The sequence below is a fragment of the Corvus cornix genome, chromosome 2 (assembly GCF_000738735.6).
Source record: "Corvus cornix cornix isolate S_Up_H32 chromosome 2, ASM73873v5, whole genome shotgun sequence".
NCBI lineage: Eukaryota > Metazoa > Chordata > Aves > Passeriformes > Corvidae > Corvus > Corvus cornix.
This window is the reverse complement of record NC_046333.1, coordinates 85263836-85282119: the sequence shown is the minus strand read 5'-3', so window position 1 is coordinate 85282119 and position 18284 is coordinate 85263836. Positions and strand designations below refer to the sequence as shown.

The 18284-nt window shown below is 35.0% G+C and overlaps 1 protein-coding gene across 3 annotated transcripts in view; it reads right to left on the bottom strand.

Annotated features, from left to right (window-relative positions):
- Positions 1–4648: 4648 nt before the first annotated feature.
- Positions 4649–18284, bottom strand: part of VSTM2A (V-set and transmembrane domain containing 2A) — a 31661-nt gene continuing 18025 nt past the window's right edge. The window contains exon 5 of one of the 3 annotated variants that reach the window (XM_039549462.1): positions 4649–13283. In XM_039549462.1, the coding sequence (XP_039405396.1) occupies positions 13207–13283 (77 nt within the window). In that variant the 3' untranslated portion in view covers positions 4649–13206. The other 2 variants (XM_039549461.1, XM_039549463.1) reach the window with 2 other exon arrangements.

Genomic DNA, 18284 nt, shown 5'->3' with positions numbered 1-18284 from the left:
CAGATCAATATACTTCTGTTGATTTTGTTGGTTGTATGTAGAGTTTAACGTGATAATTTCTGTTCCTTTACCATGCAGAATTGAGCAAGTAATCAAGAGTTCTTTCTCTTTTTCTCTCTTTTCCTTTGGTGTTACATAGTTTAACCAGTGCCACAGAACAGAGTTAAGTGCAGAGGCAGTTGATTGTTGAGCTAATCCAATTTCTCATCAGATAAAATGGAATATTTTGTGTTTAATATTCCTGCTCTTCTAAACCATTTGTAATAGGTTTGTTGTAATCAGATTTTTCCTTCTTTTCTGGGTTTTGTCCCTTCACTGCAGACCAGACATTTTCATTCGCTGTTCTACAGCCTCAACACCTTCTTTTCATACATTTTCACCCTTGTTGGTCTGAGGCTGTTTTAGTGATTTCTCCCTATGCTCTTTAAGGCCATCATTATCACTGCTCAGAATGACTCTGAAGAAAAGCTGAACCTCCTGTTATAGCAGTATGGGAGGCAATTTACAATGCCTGCCATTTGTCACCACAAAATCAGCTTTAGAACAAATTCTAAGAGAAGAATTTAACACTGAAAAACCTCCTACCAGCTAAAAATTTTCTTTTATCACTGCTGAAGTCCCTTAGCTAGCCAAGGGAAAACTGTGCCACAAGTAGTCATTCAAAGACATGAGAATTTGTGTTTCAAGGCCAAATTCTAAATGCATTAGTTTCCTATTTCTTCTGAATGCCCTTTCTTGACTAGTGATATTTTTAGGGTTTAGTAATTATTGTTTTAAAGACTAGAAACATTGTTGTTCCTTCTCGTATCTTTCCTCTTCTCATGAAATCTAATGAAGGGATTGTTTTATATTGACAATATTCCCTCACTGATAAAAGGCTCCATCCTCTATCTGGTTTGGAGCCCCCTGCTCACCAAATCTTAGTCCTTGGAAGGCTTCTTTGATACTGCTACTCTCCCATTTTTTAAGTGTTTTAAAGAAAAATAGTCTTAATTTCTCTCGCTGACCTGCCACTGTCTGCCTTCTGATCCCAGCTCCAGATGCAAAGAACCCTACTCATTTCCATCTGGGGCCAAATATTTCTAGTAAAGAGACACATCAAATCTTCTTCTTCCCTTTTCCTTTTCTTCCTTCTTACAAGAGACACAAAAAACTGGAATGAAAAATAAAAGCATGAATAAATAAGCATTCAGAAGATCCAGCAACAAATCACCCAGAAGCAAAGCAATACAGAGAAGGAAGCTGGAAAGAACCATCATGTTTATCAGCAGGCAGTGATCAGGGAAGAAAAAATAACTTGTTTGTGGTAGTCCACTCATGGCGAGTACACGGCAAGGACATCTGGATACACATTGTTAGTTTGCTTCTGTGATTGTTCCTTATGAAGGCTGAGTTTCACAGATGACCAGTTTGTTAACTAACCTTCATTATAGACCTTCTGATATTTAACCTTGTATATTTTAACACCCACAACTCTCTTGAGAAATTACAGAGATGTTGTAGCAGGATGAAAAGAACTATTTTTTTCTCCTCAGGTTGTTGTAACTGAAGGTAAGGAAACAAGAACCCGGAACCTGAGACATCTTCCCTTTGTGTGGTCTAGAGCTGACTGGTCTAAAATTCTGACATTGATGAAGGAGGAGGTTGCCTGTTTTCTTGCTGACAGAATGGGAATTACATAAAACTGAGATTGCATTTGAATGCAAATTCCTGGGCTGCTTAAACAATTCCTACATTTTCCTGGAATCAACCAGGCAAGGAAATACAGCTTATGAAGTGTCTTACACATGCCTTTGAGTCACTTGCCTCTGAGATCCAACAATGCACTCAAGAACCTTAGAAAAAACCAGAAAAGATTTGTTGAAATTAAAGAAAAGTCAGACATGTCATCCCACATATTCTGCAACTAAGAATATGTGAGAAGACTTTAATTTTTTTCTTCTCTTTTTTTACTCTCCTTTTCCAGAAAAATGAAAGGTATGATGGGTTGGTCCCAGCTGGTAGCCGATTTCACACTCAGCTACTCTCTGCCTCCTCCTCCTCAGCAGGACAGGGGAAGAAGAGGAAAAAGCAGGAATGAGAAACATTTTAGATCAATATGGAGTCAGAAAGGTCACTTAATATTATTGTCAGCAAAACAGAATTTATTTGTGATGAATAAATTTATTGTCAATGAAAATAAGTATGGAATTACTTATTTGAGTATTGGAAGGAAAAGGACAATAAACCAAACATTTGCATACTTAGAGAAAAAGGTTTCCTCCCCTTTTTTCCATACTCAACTTCATCCCAAATTCCTCTTTCCTCCTTGTTATTGCCACAGGTTGCACTCCATCCCTACAGCGAGGCAATGCACCATGCAAGGTTGGGGAATGTGTGTATGTGTGTATGTGAGAGTTACAGTCAGCACATAGTGGTTTCCTCCTGCCACTCTTTACTTCTCACTTTTTGTCTCTGCTCTGCTGTAGGTTCTCTGTACCACTGCAGAAGAGGAAAGTACCTGAGTTTGAATTGAGTTAGCTTGACTTATTCAACTTTTTTTTTTAAAAGCAAATATGTCTTACAGTATGTGAATACTTAGAATTCCAGCCTGGTACTTCTGTGATAAAAATCAACAGGATGTGGCTCATACAGGAACCAGCTATTTTTAGGTAAAACTCCTGAAGCGGGATATAATTTTAAGTCTTCTCTGCATTTTTATTTCTGAAGCTGCTTGCCAGGCTTGAATGATACATGATTAATAATTGAGCACATCATATTTATACATTTCTTTACAATAGATGCATGAGAAGAAACCAGAAAATTAAGGGGGCAGGCGAGGAAAAGGGAAAAATATGTTTCTATGGTAGATCCTTCCAGAAAAACATAAGCCAGTAGTGATGGTGATTTTTATGCCTATCTACATGTGTTTAATTTTTATGTATTACTTTCTACACTCCTTCATTTTCATACATGTCCCATTCCCTCTTGCGCATATGAATCAGTAGAAAGATTGTTGTAACTGCATTAAGGCTAGACTGGTTATTTCTCCTAAAATATGTGCTGTTTAATGAGGATAGAAGTCAGTTTACAAATCAATGCAAGGTGTGTTTCTCCTAAATAGGGTTCTATGTAATCAGCAGAATGGCCCAATATCTTAGGCTAAGTTGACACTTTTTCTTGGCATGTGACAATTCTATGCTTGCACCTCCAACCAGAGCAAAATAATATTGTCAATCAACTTCATTACATCTTATGAATTTTAAAATAAAAGTTTCAGTTACTCTGCCTTAAAGTGCTAGTGCTAATGCTCTGCTTGTGATATATTGAAGTAACTACCACATCTACCTTTCTTCCCACTAAGAATTGCTGTCAGTAAATTAATCATAAACCACCAAAGTCTTCCTTTTGAAGCTTAAAAGCTTCTACAGAGTAGGCTGTGAAGAAACATACTGTTTTTCACAGTTCTATTCAAAAGGAAATAGGAGCTAGAGTGTGAAACATTTAAAAATTTTGAAACAAGACTTTGTTGGAAGGGAAGTTTAAAAAGACATAGTACAGCATTACACTCTTAGCAATTGACACTGTCCTTTCTATGTTCCCAGTCAGAAAGTCTCTGAAATCTCTGCAGTGTCCAATTTTGCAGAATGCAATGGGGTCCACCTTATTCAGTATCTAGTGTACAGTGGTAGCCATATTCATATGCTTCTCAGAGATAAGCAGAACTATCCTCCTGGAAAAATTTGCACATGGAATTATATGCCTAAGGGTTATTTTATTCATCACCAGCAGTAGGTGTTTGTTATCTTTAGTTTTGAAACACAGAGATTTTTATTCACAGGATCATAGAATAATTTAGTTTGGAAAGGACCTTTAAGATCATCGAGTCCAGCCACTAACTTAACAAGTCAAATCCACTACTAAATCATATCCCTAGATGAAAAATCTAAATGTCTTTTAAATACCTCTAGGGAGGGTGACTCAACCATTTCTCTATGTGGCCTGTTCCAGTGTTTGATAACCCTTTTGGTAAGATAATTTTTCCTTATATCCAAACTAAACGTCCTCCAGCACAAATTGAGGTAATTTCCTCTCATCTTGTTGCTTGTTGCTTGGTAGAAGAGACTGACCCCCACCTTAATGCAGCCTCTTTTCAGATACCTGTAGAGAGCAATCAGGTCCTTCCTAAGCCTCCTTTTCTCCAGGCTAAACAACCCCAACTCCCTCAGCTGCTCCTCTGGACCTGTGTTCCAGACCCTTCACCAGCTTGGTGGCCCTTCCCTGGACATGTTCGAGCACCTAAATATCTTTCTTGTAGTGAGGGGTCCAAAACTGAACACAGAGATTTGAGGCACAGCCTCACCAGTGCCAAGTACAGGGCGATGAACAGTTCCCCAGTCCTGCTTGCTACACAATCACACCAGCCTTTTAAAAAACTCTTCTGGATCTGTAGGTTTAATTATCAAGTGTCCAGTTTCACTTAGAATTTTACTATTTATCTTTAGTACCCATATAGTTCTTGGGATACAGTGATTTCAGCCATCACAGCTTCATTTTGAGTAAGAGCTTTATCTCACTGCCACATTCTGGTATCAGTGTTGTCAGGAATAATGAGTGTAAACCTGCAGGTAGTTTTCTTCAGCAGCATACAACACAAACATATGTCATGTCATTTTATTACTTTCAGAGTTTATTATGTAGCTTGTTTCATATATGTCATAATATATTTTCTGCTTGTTTACCCATTAACCACTACAATGGTGTTCTCATTGATTCTGACACATTGAGTACATTCGTCTTTCTCCAGAATACCTGCAGTTAGTACAGAAACAAATTATTACAGTGTTAGGAACTTTGTATGCTGGTTCACTAGCAGATCTTGTGTCAGCTTCCTAAATGGTGTTCCTTTGAAATTCCCCCTTGATGGCTGAGTTGCTTTCTTTCTTTTTTTTGGAGGGCCAGAGACAGCTGTGATTATTTTAAAACATTTCTGCCACTCCACTTGTTTGTTACCATCTTACAGCTAGGAAGTCAGAGCCTTCAAAGATGACCTGGTGAAACAGATTGTACAAGTGCTTCTCATCCACTTCAGCAATGTTGTACAGTTTAATATCTTAATTGTTGAAACAGAATACGGACTACCAATAGAACAATCCACAAAAAAGTGAGGAAAAACAGTGTATTTTTAGAATTTTGCAACAGGAATGTTTCAAGTAGATCCTCCTTTCTGGCATATGTGATGGCAAATCTTTCTGAACAGTGTCTCAAACATGACTTGTTTATAACAAACTCATCTTACAGTATAATACTATGTCTTTCTTTTCCTAAGGAAAATCTGATTGTATTTGTCCAGCAAATATACTTGAAGGCCCACATACCTTCATAAAACTGCTGAGGTGTTTTTCTGTGTTACATATTTCCAAGGACTACCAAAAGCCTAGTCTGATGAAAAAAAATGTGGCTAATAAGAAAAAAAATCACTGCAGATATATATTTCCAGAATAGAATTTACATTGTTGCTGACAACTACTGATCAGTAGGAAAAGTGTGAAGAAAACACAGGTCTTCCATCTGCTTCATCCATCTGCTGAGAAAAGGAACTGCATTACCATCAGCAGGTCTGTCTCTATAATTCTGTGTTCTGTGTACATTTTCATGACAAATGGCTTAAATACCTATATTGTTTACCTTTATAAATAACCGTACTAAATAGCATTTAATTTTGCAAGCAGCTCTAAGTTTTCTATTTTTTCAAACAAAATGCATAATAGAGCATAATTCCCAGATTTATCCTTAAATTTCCTGACTATAAATCAGTAACTCTTTAAAGTGTCTAATAAAAGAGTTTGGTTTAATATTAGATATACTTGATAATTCATATTTAATATTTTTTCTGAGGATTTTGGCACAATGTGTTATTTGGCTTCTTTCTATTTACTTATATTCTATTTCAACGTTGACATACTTTTCAAAATTGAAAGAAATAAAGTTGGGATGTAAAGTTCAGGTCAAATAGTATTCTCCAAGTCCATCTGTGGAGTTTATTGTTGAGGAGAGTGGTTTTGTTGGACTTCTATATTAGCAGTGTCAATCACAAACACAGAGAGTAAGGGAGACTTCTGCAGAATTTTGTTCAATATTTGCTATTTTTCAATATTCTATATTTTATTTGTCCTATGGGTTGGGAGCTTTAGAAAGGAAACAACTTATCTAGTTGCACAAATCCTGTCCAGAGGTGGGAGCAGCCTATATCTAGCAGCCCCAGGCACTGGTATTTCTAGAATCCAGACAATGACAGATATTCTGCCCCTGTGCCCAGTGCTCATGTAAACTCAGTAGGTCCTGTGGTTTGTACAAGAATTACAGCAGAATAGCATTCATTATTTCTGCTGCTCCATGTACATCAGAGGTTCTTTCAAAATTTGCTCCCTTGCTACATCCAGGAAGTTTACTAGATAGGTTAAGGATAAAGTTCAGATCACTATCACTGGAATCACTCCAAGAGCTTTCTTCTGGTCACCTCCTTTCCTTAGCATTTTCATTCTTGCCTAGAAGGAGCTCCAGATGAGGAGTTTTGTTTCTGGTTTTTTGGGTTTTTTTCCATTAATGCAAGTAGTTCTGACACATAAAAAGCTTTCGAATACTACTGGGAGACTTTTAAAGCCTGTTCTGTTGTCTTGAATGCTGAGAACTATTTAGAAATAAAACCCCAACAAACTATCCCCAATGCTTATGAATTATGTAAGCATTGCCTTACTTTTTAAAATAGAGTTAACTAAGTGATACAAAAAGATTTTTGTGTTAAAAGTAGCAAAAAAAAAAGGTATAAGTATAGAAACTTATTATTTTGTACTATATATTCCTCCCCTGAGTACCCTCATGATTACTAATCACACGTCAGACAGAGATGGTGAAAGGGAGACAGCTGAGTCTCTTTGGGGTTACCATTGTGCAGTCACAGAAGGTGGACAAAACCTTTCCCCGTTCAAAGTCCTAACTGCAAGACCTTCTTTCGTATCTGTGGGGAGACTAATAGTTTTGGAAGAAAAAGCTTTGCATTTTGCTAAAGAAATTGCATTCCATTTCATTGTGTTTCACCTTGCTGCAAAGTTGAACTATCACTGTCATTTTTTATAGCAGTGATTTTTTTTGTTAGTCCCTGTGAAGGTTCTTCATTGTTGGCTGTTGCAGGGAAAGAGAAAGATTCCTGTTTTCTCTCTTACACAGGATTTCAATTAGTAGGTGGAAAAACTAGGAACCACCTTCCCCTGTCTTTTTTTCAGTGCTTAGCCCCACTGAGCAGATTAAATATATGAACAAAAATAATACATCTTGTGCCCGAATCACCAAATAAAAAGACATTAAGGTGGTTTAGTAAACATGTTGACATTTATTTTTAATAAAGTGTGGATTCCTTCTTTTCTATTATAATGAAAAAACAACATTTTGAAAACCTGAACCAGTGCTGGTTAACATCCAAAAACTAAAGTGTATTGTAGATGATCAGAAAGATTGGAACCTATTTTTTTTAAAAGTATGGTTTCCAGTGATTTAAAGGGTCTTTTAAATAATTTGGTATTGGAGACAATCAGCAGCAATGAACATAATCTTCTATCAGAAGTAGAAAAAGAAGTGATTATTTTCTTCTTTCTCGATTTTATATATAAGGATATTATATATAATATATATAACTTTTCTTAAAAATCTAAACCCCATATATTTTAAAAGGTTATAGTTATACAAGTCATTTTAATAAGGAATTTGCTTCTTCCAAGGTTTAAATGAAATGGTTTATTTTAAGCAGCTTGTTGTCAGATGCAATCTTCTCTCTTGTTTTTCAAGTTCATGGCATATAAAAACAAGTAATTAATAGTCTATTACGTACATTTTGGCTTCCTTATGAGCTGTCACTCAGTAAATAGTCTGATATACACATAAGACCTCTTTCTGTGCTGTAATATCAATGTAAAGGAGCATTTCACTAATTGAAAAATTCATTTGCTCCCATCCGAAGGCCATCTCTACCATCAACATGATAGAGTTGGAAATCAAATTTTATATATATATATATACATATATATATAATCTCAAAATATTTTGAGGTGATAGGACACTGTAAACAGTGAGAGTTTAGATTGCTGCTAAATGAAAAGATTGGTGTTTTCCCCCTAGATTTTTCATAACAAAGGTGACATGATTTTATCCCATCACCTTGTAAGGAGTAATAAGATATACAGCATTGTTTTAGATTGAAATGTTGGCAAAAAAAGAACAGCACAAAAAGGAGAAATTAAATAAGATTGCCATTAAATTTGACTCTCAAAAAAGCACACTTTGGTTTCTTTGCAAGTATCTCCACCAATTGATTGTAATTCATTGTTACAGACAAATTTATCTTTCTTCTTGTATTGTTTGGATGAATAGCACTAGAAAAATTATGTTTAATCTTTCAACTATGTTAATGTATGTGCAAACTTTATGACTGTGAAATCAAATAAATCAACATTTAGGAAGCTCAGAACAAAAGTGAAGGCATTTATGGTGAGTTGCATTAATCAATTTACTATGTGCTTATCATTGTTTAGTTTAGCTAATCATGGAAGATTAACCTTTAAAAATTTATATTACAAAGTATGAAGATCCCATTCTTGGTTCCTAATGCTTTTAGCTCTACAAACAACATTTGACATTTACCAATAGTAATATCATAGACAAATGTTCCCATACCCTGCAAATGACAATTGTTTTCTTTTTTTTTTCCTTTTTTTTTTTTTGGTGGAAGGAATTGAAGATTGACAGCAGTGCTGGTTTTGGGTTTTTTGGGGGGAGAGGTTTTTTTTGTTGGTTTTTTTTTTAATGATGACTTGAATGATGACATCACTTGAGATCATCAGAAGTTAAGATCATTAGAAATTAAAGATCACTAGAAGTTAAATGTTTAACACTGAAAAATATTTGGCAAGCATTCAGATTTTTGCACTGGTCACTGCTTCCTCATTTTATTTGAATGAAGCGAAAGTACTTTAAAGAATGAATGTGAAAAAAACCTGTTCTAGGGTCTGTTCTGATCTTGAATCATAGTAGCACTGAATTACATGAAAAGTATGAACTTCCCAAGTCGTATTGCTTTTGCCATGGTGTCTCATGTTTATACCTACTTCTGATCTTTGCCTTCAGGTAGGTGCTGCAATATAAATATTCAATATTGAGAATGAAAAATAAATAAAAATTACTTCTGATAGATTCAGTGTTTACCATTCAAATTTTCTAGTACCTTTCTTAATAGGAGATCTGGAGGAACTGTCAATCTTAAATTAGTCTGCCAAGCTTTTTTAAATCCATGGTCTGAGCCCTCCTCTTGCTCCACAAATTCCTTTGCAAAGTCTACCAAATACAATTAAGAAAGAGAAGTTCAAACATGTTATGCAGCAACTTCAAGGCATGAAGTTCCAGAGCTTAAAAGGGTATTGGTAACCCATTGAAAAGGAGAATTTTTGAGACAGGCTCTATTGCAGTACTAATCCCTGATAGTTGCACCAACATGCCATGGATCTTTTTTCCATGTAATACAAAGGATGTCATTGACATCTCATGGGACTGGAACATGTCTCTTTTAGCCTGATGATACATCGGATCTCAAAGTGTGTGAGTGTAGTTGGCATATACCTTGAAATACAAAAGTGTTTCGTACTCACCCATGCTTATTCTTCTATTAAAAACAAAACCTGTTGGAACGATCTGAAGAAAGTCACATATGCAATGGGGCTTTGGGGACACAATTTGAGAAGCACGAGTCATGTAAAAGACCACCTCAAAACTGGACTCTTTTTGTAAAAAAGGTTAAGGACATTGAGTTGAGAGATGTTACCACTGCTAGATGCAAATTGCCCTTCTAGATACCCAACTCAACATGGAGCTTTTCAGGATTTAATTAAGCCACTTTTTTTTTTTTAATCTATTTGTGTTAAATACAAACTAGAACTTCACATGACAGAAAATGGTAGTAGTTCCATTCCTAAGCCAAATATTATTCATAACAAAATTCTTAGAAAAAATGGGGGCTACTGTATCTTAACTTCCATTTTAAGAAATTCTAGGAGGTCCAGGCAGATTCTCAATTTGAAGAACAGCTGTTAAGACCCAGTATAGAATTTAGAAATGCAATACTTGCTCCTGTTAGGAGATGTTGCTGCTGCATCCACACAGATTGGCAGAAACTAAAGCTGAGTTCTAGATCTGCAACCAGAAGGGCTAGATTAGCCTCATCTGAAGAATTTCGGAGTGTTGTCCTGACAGGGGAAGGAGGACAATTTCTGTGTCCCCTTAGCATCTCATGGAAAATGTAAAGGTTTTTCAAAAGCCCCACAGATTTCTTTTGTCCTTTTTTTTTTGCTGACACAGTTGAACAATAGCAGTTCACAATATGGTAATGTCTTCTGGCTTGCATCACACTAATCCAAGTGGTCTAGAATTCTGCTTTTAATTTCAGCTCATTCTTTAATCTGAATTCCTAGTACATGGTGATTTATATCCAAGCAGCTAACAGCATAAAGCAAAACACAGTATCAGTTTAACATAGTAACAACTTTAGCAATGTGAGGCTAAACTGCTTTGTCAAATGCCACATGTCATGATGGGTAGTCTTTATGACTGTGCATACATGGAATATTCATACAAGATATATGGATACAGTAAACAAACAAAACACATGTGACATTAAGCATTTGGTTCCAGCTAAGACCAATGGAAACTGAAGTTTCCAAGCTCCAGGCAGGAGATTCTCACATCATCCAGTAATAGATGTCCATTTCACAGGGAAAATGTAGCTTTTTCTCCAGAGCTCTCAAAGTCTGGTTCCACAGGTGTGTTCAGAAAGTGAGACTTCAAAAAAGCTCTGACCCTTGACTGGTTTTTTTCCTCTTTGTGTCCTCTCTGATCCACAATATTAAGTTTGATTCAGAACATTTTAATGGGGACAGTTTTTTATTTTTTTGACAGTAGGCTGATAAACTGTTATAACTGTGGAGAAAAACCTTCTCAATACACAACATTCTGAGTGGGTCATAAATTTTATGTTGAAATAAAAGAAATTTTGACCTTTTTCTCCTGATGGTTACTCCTGATTTGTTTGTATAATGCCAAACTTCTACTCTCTTTATTCCTGCTAAGACTTTTCTAAAACCAAGGAAAGACTGACTATTTTCAGTCAAGCTTATACTACAGAATGTATGGGAAATTTGATCTGCACAAATATGTTAACCCCTTCCAAAGCATTAGGTTTACAAAACGTTGATTTTATGCCTTTATTTGTTCTTTATCCTTTGAAAGTAATGGGGGAAGACATCAGACTTACGAGCATTTTGAAATAAAATGTTAGGCCTGTAGACCACATACTGGTGAGATATTAAACATACTTTTAAAATTTCTTCTGCAGTACTTACAAAGTGAGGAGAAATCACACAGCTGACCACACTGCAGCTACTTAATGCTGCTATAAATAGATCATAATAAGCATGTGGTGTATGTGATTGTCTGTGCTGATAAATGAAAGGGTGTGAATTTTTCAGCATCAGTGGAAAGACGGGAAAAAGAAAAAAACCTTCCTGATTGCAGCTGCAAATGGTAGCAATTTTTCCTTCCTGCATTAATGAATGTAATTCATGTAATGCATATTACATCATTCAACAGCAAAATTCTCACATTCAGTTCACAGACAAAAAGTATTTTAATTAAGAATATCAATGACTAATGACAATCCACTTCCAGAAAAAGCAAAGAAAGACACTTCTTTGGCCATGTAGAAGGAACTGGGATGCAAATATATTTTATCAGTGTAATAAATTCACTTTCCTAAAACTCTTTACCAAAAGAACATCCTTAAAGACATGTTCTGGTTTATTTGTCTGTTTCTAACCTTCCTTTATGTGCAGTATTTGACTGCAAACCTGCATTTTACAGTCTCTAGTGATTGAATCACTTATCTTCAATAAACATCACAAGTTCAAAGAGCTTTCAGCATCATGAACTTCAACACAACATACAAACTAAAATAATTCATTGTCTAGAGACCATAACAAATTTTAATGTGCATTTACAGAGTAAACAGAGGGCTGAAGGGGGTCAAACCAGTCAAAGTGAAAATATGCATTACAAAATCCACACATTACTGAATTACAAACTAAAAAGTGATGTTTTGTCAAAAAAGGAAATGAAGATGTTTCTTGGTGGCACGACATATAGATAATATTAAAAACTGCTCGCATGAGGACCAAAGTATGTCTACTCTGAAGTTATATCACACAGACTGTAAGCAATTTACAGAATTTAAGTAGTTTTGCATATACAGGAATTGCAAAATTAGAGAAAACACACTGAAATATAGAACGCACGCACAAAAAAAGGATGTATATATATAAACCTCCACACAGTTATCAGGGGTTGGCCTAAGTTGGTACTTGCCACCATTGAACAAGAAACAAACAGAAAGACAGGAAAAAACCTCACAGGGAAAAAAGAATAATATATTAAAAAGAAAAAAGCAAAAAAAAACTCAAAAGAAAAATATCCTCATATGTTTTTCAGAAACAACATCCCCTAGTCTGCTGAGCTGCTTTGTAGAATATATTTTCTCCTCCCTATTCCTCATGCAAAAAAAAGGAAAAAAATAAAATAAAAAAAAAGGCTTTTTTATAAAGTTTGTGTGTATTTTATTTATGTTAAATCACTATGGTTTGTTTCATTATTTGGCCTCTTTTTGCTTCCAGGCTGGAACGGTTCTTTCAGCGTAGGAAACCAAATGTCATCCATGGTTAATTCTGTAATAGTGAGGACTCGCAGGCCAACCCCTGAGAAGTCAAGGATGAGGCTTCTCCTTGCCGAAAGAAAAGGAAACTAGGTCTTGCTGTTACAAAACGTTTGATTACATCACACCAGTTCTCTTCAAATAAAATATCAGTGATACGCCAAAGAAAATAAGATATATCAAGAAAACATGTGGTATCCTCTTCTTTTTTATAATATTTATTTTATTTTATTTTATTTATTTAGTAATTTTGTTTGTACTTCCTGAAGAAGGTGCTCCTTGTGTAGAGATTTAGAGTACATTGGGTGCAGAGTGGTGGTTGGAGGTTAGGGTCAACTTTGCTGTCCGCTCCGTGGATTTTACAGGCGATTTGCTCTTTGCTTTAAGAAGAGAAAGTGATATTGGAAAAAGTCAGCACTTTTAGATTAAAGCAAAGCACCCTTCACAAAGCCACAAACAAGAAGCAGGACAGAAAGTCCATGGCTTGTAGCTATCCTCGCACCTGCGGAAGAAGTTATAAGATATTCGCTCATCTTGCAGATTTCCAATGCTCCTTATAAGGCTGTTTTAAACATATACATTTATTTATTTAATTAGCTCGCCAGGTTGGCTCTGGTGCCCATGAATGTCTTGGCATGCACTGCAAATAACAACACATACAAAGTATTTCAGTCCCAGGGAGGTTTTTTTGTTTTGCTTTGCTTTTTTTCTTGTCTGTCTTTTTAAACAATATTACCCAGTGAAACCATAAAACAAGAGGAACAAAGCCAAACACTTTCCACCTCAAAGTGTTCTTTACAAAATCATTTCCAGCATCACATCATTGACTGCTAAAAAAATAAAGTCATCTGGTGGCTAAAGAGTGTTTTCTTGTAAACTGGAAGAGATACAGGCAAATGGCTGTGCTATTTACAAGGGGGAAACAGAATGTGAAAAGGTTTGGACTATTTATTTTTGAGAATTTGTATTTTCCCAAACTTTGTTTTCTTTCTAAAAAGCTATTAAAACAATAGTCCAAATAATTATTTCTAAACCCATGACTTCATATTTAGTATCCAACAGAATAAAACCATTTGGGGCTAGACTAATTAAACTGAAATGTTCACACACAAAGGACAGAAGTATTTAGATGTCTTACATGCCAAGCCTCAGTGCTTGATAACTCCCTGTATCATCTAGAAATACATTCAGAATTTGAAACTAATTACTTGAGGTCAAAACTGTAAATGTAATTTGGTAGCAGTATAAGTAGAGGTTCAGATTATAACAGGTTGATGCATGATTAATAAAGTTTATATTTGTGTTGTATATTTGAAAAGGATAAATATTATCGATGGTTAGAGCCATCAGTCCTATAACAAGGTAACAATGGTGTTATAAGCAGTCCATGACAATGCTGAACTTGTAATAAATGTTTATTTTTTTAAAAATCTATTAATCATGCATAAGATATTTTTGTAAAGAACTTAATATTAAACTGAATGACAGCTTTCACTGCAGCCCCTAAAAGCACATTTTTCTTATCATAAAGAATAGACACAATGAAAGCAAAAAGAACTCCAGGCAAGTGTTGGTTTTTTAAAATTTTCAGATGTAACACCGTTCTCTGTATCTGCCAACTATAAATGCAGCAAGAAGTACTTCTGTTCCTGTCTTTAGTAATTTTTTTCCCTCTTGAAATGGGGATTAAACTAAATCTCAGATTCTAGATAAACACTTCTTACTGTGGTAAATATGTGGCGTGAGATGTTACATATATAGTGGTTGCCATAAAACACTCTTAGTCCTCTGTCACATACACAAGACCGTCTAGGCAATAGTGATATTTCAATTACACACGTGTGAACTGAGTTGCTAAACAAATATTAACTTTTACATGAAAACTTGTCTCAAAGATATTAGTAATATCTTTCCAAGAGAAGTCCAAGGGAACTCTGAGCTTAGTTTCTACTGAAAGAAGACAGGAGTGGGAAGCCTACTTTTCTCTTGCCCGTCTGATAATGTTACTTGTACTACACTGCTGTAGTTTGGGGTGCTTCTCAGGACACTTGTTCTGTATTACAAACAAGCAAACACACAAGCAAATTTGCTGCAACTTTTTCCTGTGGATTTTTCTCACACATATAATATTTACAGCCTTGAACCCGAGTTCAATTTCTGGTTTTGGTTTTACTGTAGCATGACTTTGTTTTCTCTCTTTTTTTCATTGAACAGATTTTTATGAAGGCTTTTCCTTCCCTAATGAGGTTAGCAAAACTTAGTTAGAATCTTTGTTAGTGTTCAATCATTTCCTGTTGTATTGAATTATTTTCACTTGTTTTATTCCATTTAAAAGTTTTTCTTTTTGATTGAACCAAGGAAATATGTCTCACTACAACTCTAATGAAGTCTTTGGAGATATATTTTATCTGCAAAAAATATCTATAATGCAACTTGGAAGAATGTCATTAATGTATTTTAAAAGAGTTTTTACAACAATTAATGATGTTACAATTTGAGAATTTTAAAGCTGTAATGTGCAGAAGAGAAAAAAGTATGACATAAGTTTAACTTAAAATATGTCACAGTGGAAAAAGCAGCACCATATTTGCAGACCAAATATTCTCTGATTTTTGTTTCCATTTTGCTTTTTTCAATAAGAAAATCTGCAGATCCTCAAATTAAGGGGTAATATATAATGCATAAACAGAACCTTTGTATTTATAATGTTCAGTTTCTGCATAAATCATGACTTCCCTACAATTCACTTCACATGTTCTACATGCATGTTCTCAAAAGAGCAAGACTGTTTATCTTGCAGGGGATTTAGGTTAGAGTACATGCAGTTACCGCAAGGTAAAGCAATTCTGAACACATCGGAAAAAATTAGGGGAAATAACAACTAAAACAATTTCAGTTTCTATGTGAAGAAAGAGGCTATTAGGATTTTTGGAAAAAAACTGTATAGACAGTGTCCACTTCAAGGTTTTGGGAACTGGTTAGTAGATCTTAATCTGGTATAATAGTTTTCAAAATGCTGTCTAATCAAAACAGAGAAATTTTTGGTAATATATCAGCCCACGTACAATTGACTTGCAATATACAGTGACATATATGGCTATTAGGTGTGCTCTCATCTTTTCAGTGATGCTTTATGAAATGAAATTGAAGTTTAAGTATGCTCAGGGCTCATTTTTCTTTTTGAGACATGTGAAAAAGAACTGCATTTTTTCTTTTATGAACCCAAGTATTTGTTTAGATTTTGAGAGAGTGAAAGCTACAAAGATAGAATAAGAAAATAGCAAAATTGAAAGCAGCATTTTCAGATTTTTTTTCCTATTTCTGTTCTTTCATTTTGGTCATATTTTATTATTTTGTTTTTCATCTTGAAAAAAAAAGTGACAAAAACTATTCATAAATGTCTATTTTGACTTAGAATCTGGAAGTCATAGGGTGCATAAATCAGAGACTCAATTCCACCATATCCAAATTCAGACTTTCCATACAGATGTGTTTTTAGTATACCATTATGACTAGGACTTGAATAATATCACCTGAACCGTGAGCAAAGCAATATAGGTTAAAGCCTGTCTATCTGGCTGTGGATTTCCTAAATCGATTACTCATTATCCCACCATTTCAAGCATTATTTTCTAATTAACATAATGAGAGCTAAAAGAAATTTTATTGCAGGTCAACAACACTGGACCGCAATTATGTAATCCTCAAAGACAGTCACTCAAAAGAAGAACTGCAGTGTAATGTATGCTTATATTATTTCTACATTATTAGTTAAACTCCTCTTGATGTGTGGGTCAGACATTCTCACAGTTTCACCTGTCAGACACTGGGAACCAGTTAAATTTTTCTGTTGTCATATAACTCCCCATTAGTAGTCTTTCATTTCCTGCTACTAACAAATATCCAAAAGGGCAAATGTCCCTGAAATACTTAGCCTTATCCTGTAAACAAATGCTGTATTGCCAAAGGCATGTGATGATAAGTTTTTGTGCAACAGCATGAAAGATTTGTTCATGCCATTAAAGTGTTTGAAACTGTGTTTTATTCAAATTTATGGTTTACTTAAATGTTAGGAACACAAAGAAAAAAAAAATACTGATAAATAAATATGACCCTAGTGTTTAAAATTTAAAAAAAGAAGTCTGTCCCAAATGCTTGTATTTCATGGCTCATAGTGTATGGACCCCACAGCTGAACATCAATTTTGTTCTGTTAATGAAATTACTTATAGAGCATCTAAGTATAAAATAAAGCCATCAGAAGTCATAAATTCTTAGTAAAATGCAACTGGTCAAAAAGGTAGTTACTCATTGCATGCCTGAATGACTATGATCCCTTGCCTTCACTAAGATATTGACAAAATTTGTGTCTGATACATGGGATTTGGGGATGCAAGCAGGGATGGTTGAATGACTTTGCCCATTTATTTTTCACAGCTGGATGAAACACTGAACTGTAAACTAAGCAGCTGCCTCAGGAATTAAAATTTTAGCATCTTCTATTTCTAAGAGTACCTTACATGGTAAACCACTCTGGGTCTCAAACAGTTTATATCTGCCAGAATTGAAGTTTAGCAAGTTTGGCATTCCTTGTGCTTTCTAAGGTTTAGGATTTCTCTGGGATGTAATAGCTTCCAGCATTCTGAGCCTCAGTACCTGTCAGAGCCTCTGAAAACTGTCTCCTTACAGTTATGTGTACAATGCACAGTGTATTCTCATACAAATAACAGAAGGAATATGAAAATTCAACAGCATTTCTTTGGTGTTTTACTAGACATATAAGTTTATTTAGGGTATTCTTGATTTTCTTTTAGGTAGTAACCCACTCATCACAGGAAAGACTAATGCCTTAATGGAGTCCTGGTTTTGTTCTGACCAGTACAAGTCAAATACAGCCAGTCACACAAAAGTTCATCCCAGATTCTCTGTATGTATTACATTAGGCCAAAATATCAATACATATATTTCAGAGACATATATTTAGGCTGTGCTGGGTATGAGTTAATTTGGTTTTTCTACTGATTTCTGAAATCACAGAGGTGTTGAAACCCTAGAAGTTTCATTTTTCAGGAATTTTTGCTGAGGTTTTCCATCTTTTAAGTGCCTGGTCTGCTGTTTTGTAACACTTAGCTTTGCTTATACTGTTAGATTTGAAATATTCTTCTCGTCAGCCCCAGTTGAACCACAGCTGAACCCATATGAAATCATAATTTTGCACTATTTCCATATAAAGTAAGTAAAAGTTCACGTGATATCTGGCTTAATTTTACTGGGGACATAAATTAACCATAAGATTACATGGAGGATATTTGCAGTTTTTATGTCCATAAAGATAGGTAAAACCAAGTATGGCTGATTTTATTTGAAGTTTTATTTGAATATGTCTCACACAGGTTTTCAATAAATAGATTCTTCCCCTCTGGCCTACCAATTGCTATCATTCTTATTCCTCTGAATTGCATAAATCACAATTGTGTTATCTCTTTTATACTGATGGGGTAAAT